A 15347-nucleotide genomic window follows, 5' to 3' on the forward strand; every position below is an offset into this window, starting at 1 on the left:
AAATTTATTCATTTGCACAATAGTGTACAGATATGGAATATGTTATGCTTGAAAAGTGACAGTTCCAGAAAATTCTTGGAGAAGTGATTGATTTAGAGCAGCAGCTTCATTTTTATTCTAATCTCTTTGCCCTCTTTACCAGCAACAGAGAAAGTGGGAGCCATGTAAGCCATAGACACGGAAGGAACTGTTTTCATAAGAATGGAAACATATTAGGTCAGTGCCCTAGTGATTGTATCCTTAGGTCTCAGGTTAGTGTAAACTGAGTTTGGGAGAACTGGATCTGGCTTGGGATTAGGAAATGGATCTAGACTAGAAAGTTAGGAGGAAGGACTTTAGAAGCCAAGCAGTTACTGCTCTCACACCATGCTGTGATATCTGGGTCTGATTCCAGACACACTGGCACCTGTGCTCTTCTTGCACACTCAGGTGATGGGAAGAGCACTAATTTGTGGGTGGTCCATTTCATTGTTAGTTAGCTCTAGAAATTGTCCAATTAGTGAGAAATGTGCTTTCTCATATCTTCCATTCATTGTTCTAGCTTCAGCTCAGTAGAGCTACTCTGAATGAGTCTAATCCCTGAGTTCAGTTAGCTTGGTCTCTCTAAGCTTGCTGCTCTCAGGCCAAATATCTTAGGGTTGTTTTTTTTTTTTTTTTTTTTTTTGTGGTGCTGGGGATTGAACCCAGGGCCTTGTGCATGTGAGGCAAGCATTCTACTAACTGAGCTATAGCCCCATCCCAAATATCTTAGTTTCTTATATTGTTCCCCCAGTTGCTGGAAGTCCCAGCCTCTCTTTTTCTTGATTTCTTTCCCTTTGCACTTCACAGATTATCTCTTTTAAATGTGGTACCCATATCTGCAAATGGTATTTTATTCTTAGTTTAATGAATTATACCATCCTGAGGAAACTTTTTAAATTAAGACTCTATATCTAGTTTTGCAGTCAAAGATTACAATAACCTAAGATTTGCTCTTTGTTTTTATTCCCAGTGAAGCACCCATATCTTTTAAGTAATCGTTAGTTAATAGACCAGTATTTTTTCTAACAGATTTTGACTCATCTTCTAGCCTAAGACTTTTTTGAATTTGGAGTTTGTCGTATAGCATATTAGCTATTCCTCTCAGCTTTGTGATAAACTTGAATTCTATTTAAATTTTTGATAAAAAAATGTCTAAAAGGAATGAGGCAATAGCAGAGTGTTATGACATTCTAAAAACCCTCTAGAGATAAGGTTGATAAACTATGCCCTGCAGGCCAAATTTGGCCCTCTGCTTATTTTCATGAATAAAGTTTATTGGAACACAGCCACACCCATTTATTTATGTGTTTTCTATGGTTGTTTTTATGCTAGATCCAAATAGGAGGGTTGTTGCTATGGAGACCATGTGGTTAGCAAAGCCTAAAATATTTACTACCTGACCTTTCACAGGAAAGGTTTGCCTGTCTCTGAGAGTGAAGTTGACAGTGGTCAGACATCTGATGTTGTGATGGGAAAGCTCTGCCTATAGTGGTTCTAGCTGGGGCTGAATATTACTGAGGGCTTCAGGGTATAGGAGTAAAGACATGAGGTTAGCCAATCCTGTATTCAACTCTAGGCTAGAATTGTGTGTCTCTGAAGACTGGGCAGTCAGCAACACTTGTGCTTCAGAGAAATTGTCTGATGCAAAGGTGCCCTTTGCATGTACTAATCAGGGGATAGGCTGTTCACTCATTTCTTACTTTCAGGGAAATTACCAAAGCAGCCTTGGCCTGTGGTTTCTAGCTTTGGGAATTTTGAGCCCTTGGCTGAACAGGAGGCAATGACTGTCAGGAGAGGCTGTTTGATTAGGAAATGAAGGGCTTCTATTGACTCGACCCCTTCTTTCACTTCTTCAGCCAGATCTATGCTTTCTGCTGGTGTCTGGCCGGACGGGGAATCCAATAGGCCGACCCGTGAAGTACAACATTGTGGGAGTAGGGAATCTGATTGGTCCTCAGGTTTACGTCACTGCAAATGGAGCTGTCTACATCCTGTTTGGCTTTGGTAAGGAGCAAGGCTGATTTTCACTACTGTTCCCCTCCGGTATATGTAACCAGGCCTTCCTTGGGAGGTGGAAGCTCAGGGATTGCAGAGCCAGCTCTTTCATTGCCTCCCCTGCAGGGCACTCTCCCCTCAATAGATTGTGAGCCCTGCTTTCCCTTGCTGCCTTCTCTAGAGAGAAGACTCTGTCCAGCATTTGCTTAATCACTTCCACACCCATTCCACGTGGGACCAGGTTGAGCAGGGTCTCGTAGACCTATCTAATTGGCTCTGGGTCTCTTGCTCAGATCCCCCACCCTGGGATAGTCCTGTTAAATTCAATTCTCAGTGTTGGTTCTTCCTGTGGTGCTAGGAAATATACAAGCTGTCGCCCTGCGGGACATTTTTGTTCAGGCCCAAAATCGAGACAGCTCACCACCTTCTCTGCAGATAGAAGAGCCAGAATGGGAGAAAAGAAGATCCATCAACTTGTCTGAGCTCATTGACGTGTACAGGTAGGGCAGACCTTGAACTTGGGTAGTTCGAGGTCTCCTGAGAACTCATGTGCTGTGGAATCTCTAAATTTGGTTGGGCTGGTGAATGTGTGGGCAGAGATTAGGGGAAACAGTGCCAGGCTTAATATACCATCTTCTGATGTGGTGAATTTTCTCCTCTTGATCACATAATGTATTAGTATCTATGTGTTTGTGCCCATGATGTATGATCACTTCACACATAGGTTGCAAGAAAGGATATTTGGTTGAGTCAGAGTAGTGATGGGGAGATAGATTTATTTGAAATAACTCTTCATAAAGCTGTGCATAACTATCTGGCCTACTCTGTCCCATATTTTTCTTTTAGTTGAAGAATCATTTCAATAGAAGCAAGGATAGCGTCCATGAAATCTTACTTTTAAATTTTTATCTGTTTCTTAACTAAAAGCATGTAGTTGTCATATGCAGTGAATTTGTACCCATCTAGCCCTCTGCTGGGGTAATAATTGTTTTGTTCTTTTCTACCAGAAGTTGCAAATCATTTTCTAGCATTTTTTGAGGGGCAGTATCATATTGTTTCAGTGAATTTGACAGGAATTAAACAGACTGGCCCAGTGGTATAGAGAAAGGAAGAATATGATGAAGTGCAAGCCAGGAGTTGCTGTCCAACCTCACTGACAATTTCAGGCCTCCTGTCCTGCTCTCCATCTGTCTTCTCTGCCATTATACTTGGCTCTTTTCCTCTCCCTGAGTTTCCAATGTGAGAGACATGGCACAATAGCACTTTTCCTGTGAGTTTGTTTTGGACTTACATGGAATTCTCTAGAGAATCTTGGTTTCTAAGGATCAAGAAAGTGAGATTAAATGGGAATGATAAAGCACCCCATGGTTGGAAATGGATGCAAGAGCACAGCTGTCTGTCTGTATCCATGGAGTCCACATTTGTTATTCAACCAGCTGAAGATTGGAAATCTCAGGGAAAATTTTTTATCTGTATTGAATATGTCCACTCATTTTTTCCTTGTCTTTATTCCCTCAACGATAGAGTATAACAACTATTTACATGGCATTTACATGATACTAGGTTTCATCAGTAATCTAGTGAGATTTTAGAGTCTGCAGGAGGATGTAAACTGTGTGTAGGTACTATACTATTTTATATAAGGACTTGAGTAACTGTGGATTTTGGTATTTGCAGGGGACCTGGCACCAATCCCCCATGATTGCCCAGGGACAACTTTATATGCAAGCACACATAGAGTGAGAGAAAAAGCTAAAATAAATGGTTTCAGGAATCTCATTCACTCCAGAGGCTAACTGTTGGGGTCTTGTTTAATCCAGTGATGGTGTTGAACTACTCCAGATGGTAAAAGCGCCAGATTACAACTGCAGCAATCTCCTGGTTACAACCAGACAAGGCCTGGTCTTGCTTCGGGGACAAAACCTTACACCCTACTGGACACTGAGCCTTCAAGGCCTACGCAGGTTCGTAGACTGCTCCTGCTCCTGTTTGCTGGTTTGATCTACTGTCTTTATTTATTTGTTTATTTTCATGTGGTACTAAGGATTGAACTGAGTACCTCACACATGCTAGGCAAGTGCTCTGCGACTGAGCTATAGCCCCAGTCTCTCTTTTCTTTTTATTTTACTTACTTGCTTGCTTTCTGTACTGGGAATTGAATCCAAGGGTGCCCTACCATCAAGTTACATCACTAGTCCTTTTTATTTGTTTCTTTTTTTAAAATTTCAATACAGCATCTTCCTGAAGTTCCTGAATCCGGCCTCAAACTTGAGAACCTCTTGGCTCAGCTTCCTGAGTAGCTAGAATTATAGCTGTGTGTCCCATGTTCAGCTGTTTTTTTAAAAAAAGTTATTTTGTTTTATTTTGAGATAGGGTCTTGCTAAGTTGTTCAGGCTGCTTTTGAACTTGTGATTCTTCTGCCTCAGTAATGTAGCTGGGATTATAGGCACGGGCGACCATGTTCAGCTTCACTTTCAAAGTACATGAAACAATTTAAAAATTTACCTAGAACATTTACTTGATATCTGGCATTTGCAAGAGAAAGAAGGGAAGGGGTTCCTTGTTTTCTTATTCACTATTGATTTCTTCCTTGTCCTTATTTGCAGCCAGCCTACTCCTGGGTATTTCACTGATGATCAAACATTAGACTTCCTTCTGCAGATACAGGATGGACTTGGGATGAAAAAGGTAAAATGCTGGGACTCAAATCCATCAAAACTTACATAAAGTATATGCTTTGTGCCATCTCTGTGCTAGACTTAATTAAGAATCTAAAAATGGTCTCATCCTTGAAAGAACTCCAAAGTCTAACTGAATGGGTAAAATGAGAACTCAAAATTCACTGCTAAGACATAAAGCACTGAAAGTATTTCTGGCTAATTTCATTCCTGTACAGAAGTTCCTGCTAGATCCTTAACTTACAGTTAGGCAGGAGGAACCTTCTGAAATCTCTTGATAGGGTAAAGGCAGCTATTAAAAGAATGGAATGGAACCAACCTAGATGCCCTTCAACAGATGAATAGATAAAGAAAATGTGGTGTGTGTATACACACACACACACACACACACACACACACAGTGGAATATTACTCAGCTTTAAAGAAGAATGAAATTATGGCATTTGTAGGTAAATGAATGGAGCTGGAGAATATCATGTTAAATGAAATAAGCCAAACCCAAAAAAACCAAAGGCTGAATGTTTTCTCTGATAAGCGGATGTTGATCCATAATGGGAGGTGGGCATAGTAGGAAAGAATGAAGGAACTTTGGATTGGGCAGAGGGGAGTGAAGAGACGGGAAGGGGTGTGAGAGTGGGAAGGATGGTGGAATGAGAGGGACATTATTACCCTATATACATGTATAATTACACTACAGGTGTGACTCTGCACCATTTACAGCAGGAGGACTGAGAAGTTGTGCTCCATATGTGTACAATGTGTCAAAACGTATTCTACTGTCATGTATAACTAATTAGAACAAACTAAAAAAATAAAAAATAAAGGAATGTGATACTTCAGAGCAAGTATGTTTCAGAGAAGGCAGGGTATCTGTGGCAGCTGGGTTTTTAGTGGAAAACTTTATATAAAAGATGGAAATATGATTAGAGACTTTAAAATTGAATTTATGTGGATGGGACAGCAGGCTAGGTCAGGAACACCAAGACCAGGGGCCCAGAGACAGAAATGGTATGGCATGTTCCAGGGACACAGAATAGATCTTTCTGATTTTTGGGGAGGCTGCATGTTATGTGGATTTAATGTTTGGCTGGACCATTGTCATTTCTTTAATATTACAGGCAGAATTGTAGAATTTTAAAAATTCATTTTTTATAATTGGCTTAGAAAAATACATATCTATATGTTGCACAATGTTCCCTGAGAGAAAATAATTGAACAAACACTGACTCATCCCCTCTAGGGTGTGTCAAGTTCTGTGTTAGATGTTAGAGATGTAAAATGAATGAAGACAGGGCTGCTTCTCTTGGGGCACCTAGGCCACCTAGGCTAGAAAGTGCTGTTAGGGGTGTTTGCACATGATTCCCACAGCACCCAGGAGCAGGCGGGGTACAGGAGAGCTAGAGGGCCAGGGAGTCGAGATGCTGCATGTCAGTCAGGGGTTGCATGTGCAGAATCATGGCAGTGGAGCAAGGTTTGCTGAGCGAGAGAAGGATGCCTGAGCACATTTCTGTGGGAGAGATCAGAGTGACTCAGCTTGAGTGGGCCCTGAAGGCAGGCTGCGGGATGTGGGTGGGGTATGGATGCCACAGAGTTATTTGGTCACAGGCAGAGGACAGATGTGAAGGTAGAAGGGAGAGTCTTCCAGCAGTGAGAAGTGAAGTCTGATTGTACTCTGAAAGAATTTCAAATAGATTTGGCTTATTTTATTGACGTTCCCAGGAGGATTAAGGGAGAAGGTTGTTCATGCACTGAGATACGGAAGATTTCAGGCCTGGGTTTTAATCCTGGCTCCACTACTTACTGGTGATGTTGGGCAAATTACATAATTTCACCTCACTGTTTGCGTCTGTAAACAGGAGCAGTAAGTAATATTGCCTGCCTTCAGGGGGTTGTCATGGCAGTTGAATACGATACTGCAGGTGTGTGACTGGATACAGTTTTCAGTGTGGTGCTTCTAGGCTTCTTTTCTCCCCACAACTACAAAAGGGAATCTTTACTGCTTGTCTGTTTCTCCTCTCTGCTGCCCAGCGGTCTCTAGGAGTAGGGCAAGTGACTGTCCCGAAAGGGCTGGGTCTTCCACTTACTGAAGAGCAGAGACATGGAGGAGAGGGAGTAAGAACCCTGGATGGGAGATGGTGGGGGAATTTCTTGGGGATTTGGGCAAATGACAGGTTCTAGATCTATGAAGTTTGAGGTTTGGGGGGTTAAAGGAGGTATAAGTGCTGCTGGGGATTATGAATTTGACTTATTAGCCTTTGAGAAATGCAGATGTGGAAATACCTCTTGGTTTGTTTATGCCTGTTAAGTCTGTGCTCCTTTAAATTTGAGACTATCCTAGGGCTCAAGTACACATGCCATGACTCAGTAGGGTTAAAGTCATAAAGCTCGTAATGCAGTGCCTGGTATTCACTTAGTTGCTTCCTGTGGTTATGGGAGGGAAAGAACAGCAATGCGGCCTGCTGTTGGCATCTAGTTTCAATATTATTATGGTAGAATGGCTTTGCTGAGACTGTCTTAAACGTGGGACAATCCCAGTGACTCTCTGTTTCTGAGAATCCTGTCCTCACCTGTAAAATGAGGTGGACTTGATGATTTATAATATCCTCTTGAAAAGAACTATAAAGTTCCTTAAGCTCTATTTAAAGGGAACAAGAACTACAGAAATTTGGATACTGGTCCCTCCTCATCCCATTATTTGATGTTCTCTGAACTCCCGGTTTGCTTACCTCTCAGAAGCTCAACCTCTGAATGCAGTTGGCTCTCCCCATATCTTTGGGTTCTACATTGGGATATTCAGCCAACTGTGGATTAAAAAATATTTGGAAGAAAACATGTGGGTGCACTGAACACTTAGACTATTTTTTTTTTCTTTTCACTAGTCCCTAAACAAATAATATAGCAACTATTTCCATGGCATTTACATTGTGTAGGGTATTAAAAGTAACCTAGAGATGATTTGAAGTATAGAGGAGGATGAGCATAGGTTACATGCAGAATCTACACTATTCTGTGTAAGGTGCTTGAACATCTACTGATTTGGGTATTCATGGTGGAGAGGGATCCTGGAGCCAATTCCCCACCAACACGGAGGAAGGCCTGATGGGTATTATTTGAATATTTGTGGTGTTTGCCTTGTTTCTGTTTGGTATGCTTTCTTGGCCTGCTGATTTTCCAAGGACTGGCTGTCTTCACTCTTATTTTCTCTCTTGCAGATGATGGTGATAGATGGTGACTCTGGCTCCATCGCTTGGAGTTACAGTGCTCCATGTCACATGAAAGATGCACCCACCACCTCAGCAGTGACTTCAGACCAGAAGTCCGTCTTCCTCTTCTGGGCTGAAGGGCTGTCACCTGCCTCTCCCAATTCTGTGAGTGAGCCTGGGGGAGGGGTCCCTTTTCACTTTGTCACATGGCAGCTGATCTGTAGGGCTGACTGGGATCTCAAGGTGTTATCCAAGTGGTCACCTTCCTAGGGTTAGGGGTAGAAACAAGTCATGTTCTCCTGAGCCATGCTTCCTGCCTTTGCATTTCGGTCAAGAATGTGAATACTGACCAGGGCCCATAACTGCTCGCTGCCCACAATGAGAGGCTGGGGAAAGAATAGAAAGTCCTTTCAAGATTCCAGGTCCAAACTCATATATGCCACAGTGGCTGAAGAGGAGACATCATTATGACTGATCTGGAGTGGGCAGAGTGAGTTTCACATGGGGAGTCAGGTTGGGATGGTCTTTGAGGTGAGTGAACTGAGGCTGCAGATGGGCATATGAAAGAGGCTGAGTAATTGGAGAGGGCCACTGAGTAGGCAAAAGCTGAGAGGTCATTTGGAGAAGTATTGGGACAGAAAGTCTAACACCTAGTAGACAGATTTTATAAAGCCTTACTTGTTATACTGCAGTATTTTAGTGGGGTTGATGAGGCCGAGTGCCACCTAGAATAGGTGCCTAGGCATCTTAAGTAAGCCCGCCCTGACATCTCAACTTAGCACTTACTGTGCTAAGAGAACGCAGGCCCTGTGCTCTCTGTGGGGGATCTAAGGATAATGGGAAGCAGCCCTGACCCTCTGCAGGAAGCAGATGGTTCAGGGATGAGTGGGAGCTTGATGGACACAGAGTCCTGAATTCATCAACCATGTGTTCTCTTGATAAGCTACTTAACTTTTCTGAGCCCATTAATGAAGATGCTAATATATTTTCTCATTTTGAGGATCAGATTTACATAAAATTTAGATTACAGTGTTAGCTCTGTCATGCCCTAACATGTGACCACTGGAAGTTCACCTAACCACCCAAGCCACATCTCCAGTGCTTTTTATTTTTATTTTGAGATAGGATCTCACTAAGTTGCTTAGGGCCTCACTAAGTTGCTAAGGCTAGCTTTGAACTTGTGATCCTTCTGCCTCAGTCTCCCAAGTTTGGAGTTACAGGTGTTACTGCCATGCCCAGCTCACCTAACGATTTCCTAGTTTCCTACTAGACAAAGGCATGTTACAAATGCTCCAGTGGAGGTACAAATAAGTGTAGATGGGTATATAAAAGAAGGGAGATAGTAATTTTGTTTGGGGTGATAGAGGGACCTTTTCATGAAAAGGTGGCATTTATGTTGGGTACCTGGGGTGGGAAGTATTCTGATGTATGGATTTGGGGTGCAGAGAGTAGTTAGTTGAGCAGGGAAATAATAAGATTGGTAGTCGTTAGGTAGAGCCAAGGGAAGCATGTATTTAGAATCATTTTGAGACATTTTTTTTTTTTTTTTTTTTAGTACCAGGATTGAACCCTGGTTCAAAGGCACTTGATCATTGAGCCATATTCCCAGCCATTTTTTATTTTTTTTATTTTGAGATAGGTTCTCACTAAGTTTCTTAGTGCCTCCCTAACTTCTTGAGGCTGGTTTTGAACCTGCAATCCTCCTGCTTCAGCCTCCTGAGCTGCTGGGATTATAGGCATGCACCACCATGCCTGGCTTTATTGAATTATGAGACACTCTTTAAAGTATGGGGTGGGCAGTAAATAATTGCAGTTGAAGTCTCGAAAAGGTAGATTTTGGGTTAAATAGTGCTAGACTTTAGTTTTCAAGCTAAGAAATTTGGGTGTTGTTCTATAGGCAGTGAGGAAGGCACTTGGCTGTTTTATGGTCACGTTAACTGAGACAGAGCACTGTCCCCTCATACCTGGGTGTGTGGAAAAAGCCCTCTTCTATTTTGTGGGCCCCCGCCCATGCTTCTCCTGGTCAGGTGGATTTCCATAAGTAGAAGAAAGGAAGATTCTCTACAGAAGATTCTTCTTGGGTGTGCACTTTTCTCCTCTAGTCCTTTTTCTTTTTCTTATATGAGCATTTTCTAGTTATAGATAGGGGTTTGAAGAAGTTAGTGATGAGCCAGTGTTTTGAGCTCTTTGAAGTAACCAATCTCCTGTATGTGGGCATTTCTTTCAAACACATCCTTGTACTTGGGATTAGGATTTAGCATCTGAGAGCAATGAGTAACCACCACTTTATCCTCTGTCCCCTCACTTGAGGAACATCATGTGCAGGAATGTAGTCAGCTTTGCTCTTTCTTTCTGTGGCTTATTGTTAGGATGCCCTCATGGGAGCTGAGCCACCCAGCCTCCACCACCTATACCTCCTGCACCCAGCCTTCCCCTCCATCTTCCTGGACCTGACCAACACCTCGGGCACAGTGACGGCCTCAGAGGGTGAGTTTCAGTGACACTGGGGGTCTGTGTACACTGGTGGGGGGAGAATGTGTACTGACAGTATGTGAGGATGCCCTTGCCCCACCAAGGGAAGGATATGAGCTTTTTAGGCAACAGCAGCAGGATTTTCCTTGCTGTCCTTGGAGCCAGGGGTGCTGCTCAAGGGCTCCCTCTGGCTAGGAACACCAGGCCAGCAGGGCAAGAGCCCAGAGCCTCTGAATGTGCTGAAATAGAGGTGAAAGCACATGGGCACTACAGAAGGGCTCTTCAGGGATGATGGATGCAGCCCCTCAGCAAAATGTACCAAGCCTCAGCAATGTGCTAGGTGCTGGCAAGACTCACAGGACATCTTCATGGGGAAGACTAGTTGCTTGACCCTCTGGGAGTATAGGATTTGAAATTGACTGAGAGGAATATAATAGAGGTAGAATATGATTTGTCAGGGCATTGATTTAGTTGGAGTGGGTTTTTTGAATAGTAAACATGTGTATTGCATAGAAATTGGAGTCAAGAGAGAAATCAAAGAAGAAAAATTACCCAAAATCTGGCTGCTCATAACCACGGTTAACATTTGGAAATGTTCTTCTACTTTACACATCTATCATAAAATTGGGCTCATATATTGGAGACCCCTAATCCAGGAAACTGAAGCCCGAGGCATTCGGCTGCTGCCACCTGCTAGTCTGGCTTCTCCTTTCACAATCCCACCCCTGCTGGAAGCTGCTCTTCCTGTTGATGGGTAGGGGATGGGGAGACCACATCTCCTGGCCACATCTGCTTTTTGTTTTATGTTCATACTCTCTTGCCACTTGTAGACTTGCTCTGTAATTACAAACTCATTCCTAGACTTGGATTAGTGCTGTGGCTCTCATTTATTGGGATGCATCGGGAAGAACTGACCCAGAACCTGTAGTCCTGCCTGCCTACTGGTTGTGGGTCATGGGGATGGAGGTGAGGTGGAGAGTCTTCCACTTGCAAAATCAATATTAGTTTAAAATTGTATACAGGGAACATTATGTAATGGTAATCAAGAATCTCAAGGCCATTTTTATTGTAAACACTATTTCAAGATGATGTAAAATCACCTCTTGCTAGGAAGTGACAGATGTGACCATGTTCTGACAATCTGGAAATTCTTGGACTTTCTAGTCTGTGGGGTTCACTTTTTTACTGAATGCTCACCAGTGGGCATGTTCTCTCATTTGCTGAGATGGGGCTTCCTTGGAGATAGTGTCAGAAAAGTAAAGGCTCAAACACTGAAGAATAAGCTGCTTTGCTGGCATGCAGTCACTCACTTCTTCACACTTTCTGTTTGGCTCACTTTCTGGCATTTGCTAGGTGCTCAGGAAATTTTTCATATGAAGTAGTGAGTAAATTAATGACTGAAGGTGTTGAGCCAAGCCACTTTCCTGTTACTAGAAGCTATCTGTCCTTAATAACTGCTCTCATTTTTGTCCTTCCTCAGTTGGAATCAACGACCTCTGGAAAGATGCCTTTTATGTCACCAGGACAACAGGGCCAATCTCTGAAGGGCATCCAGCACCCCTGGTGGTCAGCAAAGTTAGTCTGCGGTGGGCATTGATGGAGGGCCAAATGGTCCAGCTGAAGGAGACCACCCCCAAAATTGGCCGTGGGGAGCTGAGAAGATTCCTTTCTAGGATAAAATTTGTTGATTCTCCCTACCAGGTGAATAGCTTCTGAGATCCTTAGTTATTATTTTTTTGATCAGGGGGCATAGAGTGCCGGGGATTGAACTCAGAGGCACTCAACCACTGAGCCACATCCCCAGCCCTATCTTGTCTTTTATTTAGAGACAGGGTCTCACTGAGTTGCTTAGCACCTCACTTTTGCTGAGGCTGGCTTTGAACTTGGAATCCTCCTGCCTCAACCATGAAGACATAGTTCTCAAGTTAATTGTTCTCAGCTAGAAATGGTGTCATCTCCCATAGGAGACATTTGAAAGAATGTGGTCCCAGTGACTGAAAGGAATGGATCCTACTGGTATTTTTTGGGTAGGAGCCAGTGATGTGGGCATTATGCAGGGCTGGCCAGAGTCACACACTACACAGAATTATCTTGCTGAAAATGCTTTAGTTCAAAGCTCAAGAGCTTATCATGCAGAAGAACAAAGTCTCTGGGCCTTTTTTGGAGGGAAGAGAGATTCTTATAAACTTTTGGGACTAAACAAAAGGAAATGGAGGAATATTCTGACCTTCCATTTCTTTGAGAATTCTTACCATGAAAAAGTGTCACTGATGCTTCTACCTTTTCCTGCAGATCTAGTCTGATGAAATCTTCGGTTTCAGAAGAGATAAACAGAACGGATCCCTTCTGTCAGTGTAAAAGCAGTTCTTTGGAAAGAAGACGACTTTGGCCTCATTTTAGTACTCTTTTGTGATCCTTGCACTTTGAAAGGCCTGTTGGAGCTTTTTGATAACAGCATGATTCGCTTGGCTGGGGTATCTTACCACCTTTCCAATCCTTGTATTAATCCTCTCTAGGAAGTCATTGTGGAGAATTTGAAAATGTGAATCTTATAGATGTATTATTATTTTGTATGTCTAATTTATAAACTGTTGCTGGGAAATCCAGTGAAGATGATGGCTAGGAAATATTTTGCTTCACATTATGCTATTTGTATTTTTTAATGTTGTGGTGATGTTATTTTCCAGACATTCCCTAAGATTCAGGGATCCCATTTCCTGTCCTCCTGAAATACATCTGGTCTGGTCATCTTGAGACTTCCAGATGGCCCAATTCTGATTTTGAGGATCATTCGTCTTTCTCTCCTTCCACTTGTACCATGGCTACTTCCCTCCCAACTCTAGAGAGCAGTGATACAGATTGATAGTGGAGGACTGTTAGCCATGTCATGTTTTCATCTATGCCTTTCCTAGATTTGCCATCTACATCAAAGTGGCCATAAGAATAAATGTCCCTATCACAATGGGAGCAAGAAAAATATGGTTTCAATGACCCACCTCTGACGAGGTTTATATGTGGTGTTGTATGGGGTCTCAATGGCTCTGCCATTTGTGGTTCTTGTTGCTGCAGTAACGTCAGAGGGTATATGTGTCTGCTGTCTTCAATTCAGACCTGGAAGCCAGGTCCTGGGAGGCCTGTGTCCTTGTCCTGCTGCATTTTCACTCTGCTTTCTTAGCATCTTCTCCTTTAGGACATCCTCCTCCTCTTCCCTCCCCTGTTTCTCTATTTTATTCAGGGATATGTTCTGGACTTCCATTGCTACTTGAGTCCAGTGTGCAAACCCCTCTGCCCTGCACCTCTCCTTCCTGTACAGCCTTTGAAGCATTGTATTTTGAGAAAATTCTTATGTAAATACTATAACTTTTGTAAATGCTCAAGTTCTTTAGAATTATCTCCAGTGTTTATTTCCCCTTTCTTCTATGTAAATTTGTTGCATCTATTTAAAATTCTCTCCTAAACTTCTAGGCCATTGTCATTGTCTGTATAGCAGAGAATTCCATGATAGCTGATGGAAAAATGCTTTTCTTCTTAACTTTGATAGGTCTGCCCTGAAAATCAGGTTCTCTTCTTGCTTGGGCTTATATCTTTCTAGTTTGTATTAATTAAGGAGCTCCAGGAAAGTATGGATTCCAGATTTAAAGGGATACCTGTTAGTCGCCCAGGGATAGTTATTGTGACATAACTGGAGGTTGGCAGCAATAAATCCAAGCAGGCACATCATGTGACCTGTGTACTGTCTGGCCTGTAGCTTGGCCTCAATAGGTTTCTAGGTACCGCTGCCTTAAGACCCAGAAAGCATATTCAATTTCAATACTTTGGAAGTATGTGCGTCCAACTGACTCTTTGAAGGAATAATGAAGAGGATACCTGGGTATGGAGGTGATCCCAGATTCAAAATTTAAATCTACTTAAGTGTAAATGCCTATAAGTAATTTTTAGTAGACTGAACCCCAAAATGGTGTTGTTCCTGTGGCTTGCTGAGCCACCTAGACATAACTACCAAGTTGAGGCTTTCTGGGAAGCCAGCCAAAATAGTAGACAATGCAAAGTTGTTTACTGGGGACTTGTTTTGGTGGGATTGTTTCAGCAGAGGACTGTTTGTAGAGTGTGAGTCTCAGACACAGATAAGAGGAAGAATAACGTTGCTGAATTCTCCTTGGTGTTTTGAGAGCTAACTTAACTTCTCCTTACAAGTTTGAATCTTTGCTTGCTAAATGCAATGAAAGTTCCACGTTTACTTCCTCTTGCAGCTAGTACATAAGGATATCAGTAGTGGCTGGAAACTGACCAGTGTGGGTGCTGGTCTCTTGTCAAATGTGTCCCTAAACTTCCTTCTTCTTGAAGACAGCCATCCACCCAGAGATCCAAGATAGGAAGTGCTCCTTTCTCTCCATAATCCCAACATGGGGGTGCTGGGCAAAGCCCATACGACCACTATTTAGAAGTAGTAATGATTTCTGCAATGCGAGGGTCTTCCCTGCCTCTCAGTCTCCCCTCTCCTTCCCTTTGTAAACCCTCCCCTCTGTCCTAGACAACATCCTCACCCTCTTCCAATGTGTGGTCTGGTGATACCAACTAACCCCATGAATGTGAATTGCTATCCTTGTTGCCCACATCAAAGATAAGCTTGCTGGTCTGTTGTCAAGAAAGACTATTTAAAATGTGAACTGTTACTGAACAAATAAATACCATGTACAGGAATACACTTGTGTGCCATTCTCATTCTTCTTGCTATCAAGGATGGAATAGAGAATGGGGGAGTGGATGGATGGCATTCTTTGTGGAGGAATAGCAGAGCAAGTTTCTCAGAAGGGATGAGCAGATGGGCGTCTAGAGAGGAGCCTCTGCTCCCATCTCAGTCACTGGAGAAGCCCCTATATGATTCTCTTCTGGGAACCATACCCATCTGATTAGCCTTGGTAGGCTGTTTCTAGAAGTGGACTACATGAGCCTTCTCACATCACACTACCCTTCTAAT

General features: G+C 42.8%; 1 protein-coding gene across 1 annotated transcript in view; it reads left to right on the forward strand.

The window, feature by feature from the left end:
• Fam234b (family with sequence similarity 234 member B) overlaps positions 1–15072 on the forward strand; it is a 34136-nt gene extending 19064 nt beyond the window's left edge. Inside the window, exons 6-13 of the mRNA XM_015498184.2 lie at positions 1878–2025; positions 2375–2516; positions 3837–3980; positions 4623–4704; positions 7907–8062; positions 10267–10384; positions 11850–12070; positions 12662–15072. Of these exons, the coding sequence (XP_015353670.1) occupies positions 1878–2025; positions 2375–2516; positions 3837–3980; positions 4623–4704; positions 7907–8062; positions 10267–10384; positions 11850–12070; positions 12662–12667 (1017 nt within the window). The 3' untranslated portion in view covers positions 12668–15072. The remainder of the gene's footprint in view (positions 1–1877; positions 2026–2374; positions 2517–3836; positions 3981–4622; positions 4705–7906; positions 8063–10266; positions 10385–11849; positions 12071–12661) is intronic.
• The last annotated feature ends 275 nt before the right edge of the window (positions 15073–15347 follow it).

This window comes from Marmota marmota, unplaced genomic scaffold (genome assembly GCF_001458135.2).
Source record: "Marmota marmota marmota unplaced genomic scaffold, marMar, whole genome shotgun sequence".
Lineage (NCBI taxonomy): Eukaryota > Metazoa > Chordata > Mammalia > Rodentia > Sciuridae > Marmota > Marmota marmota.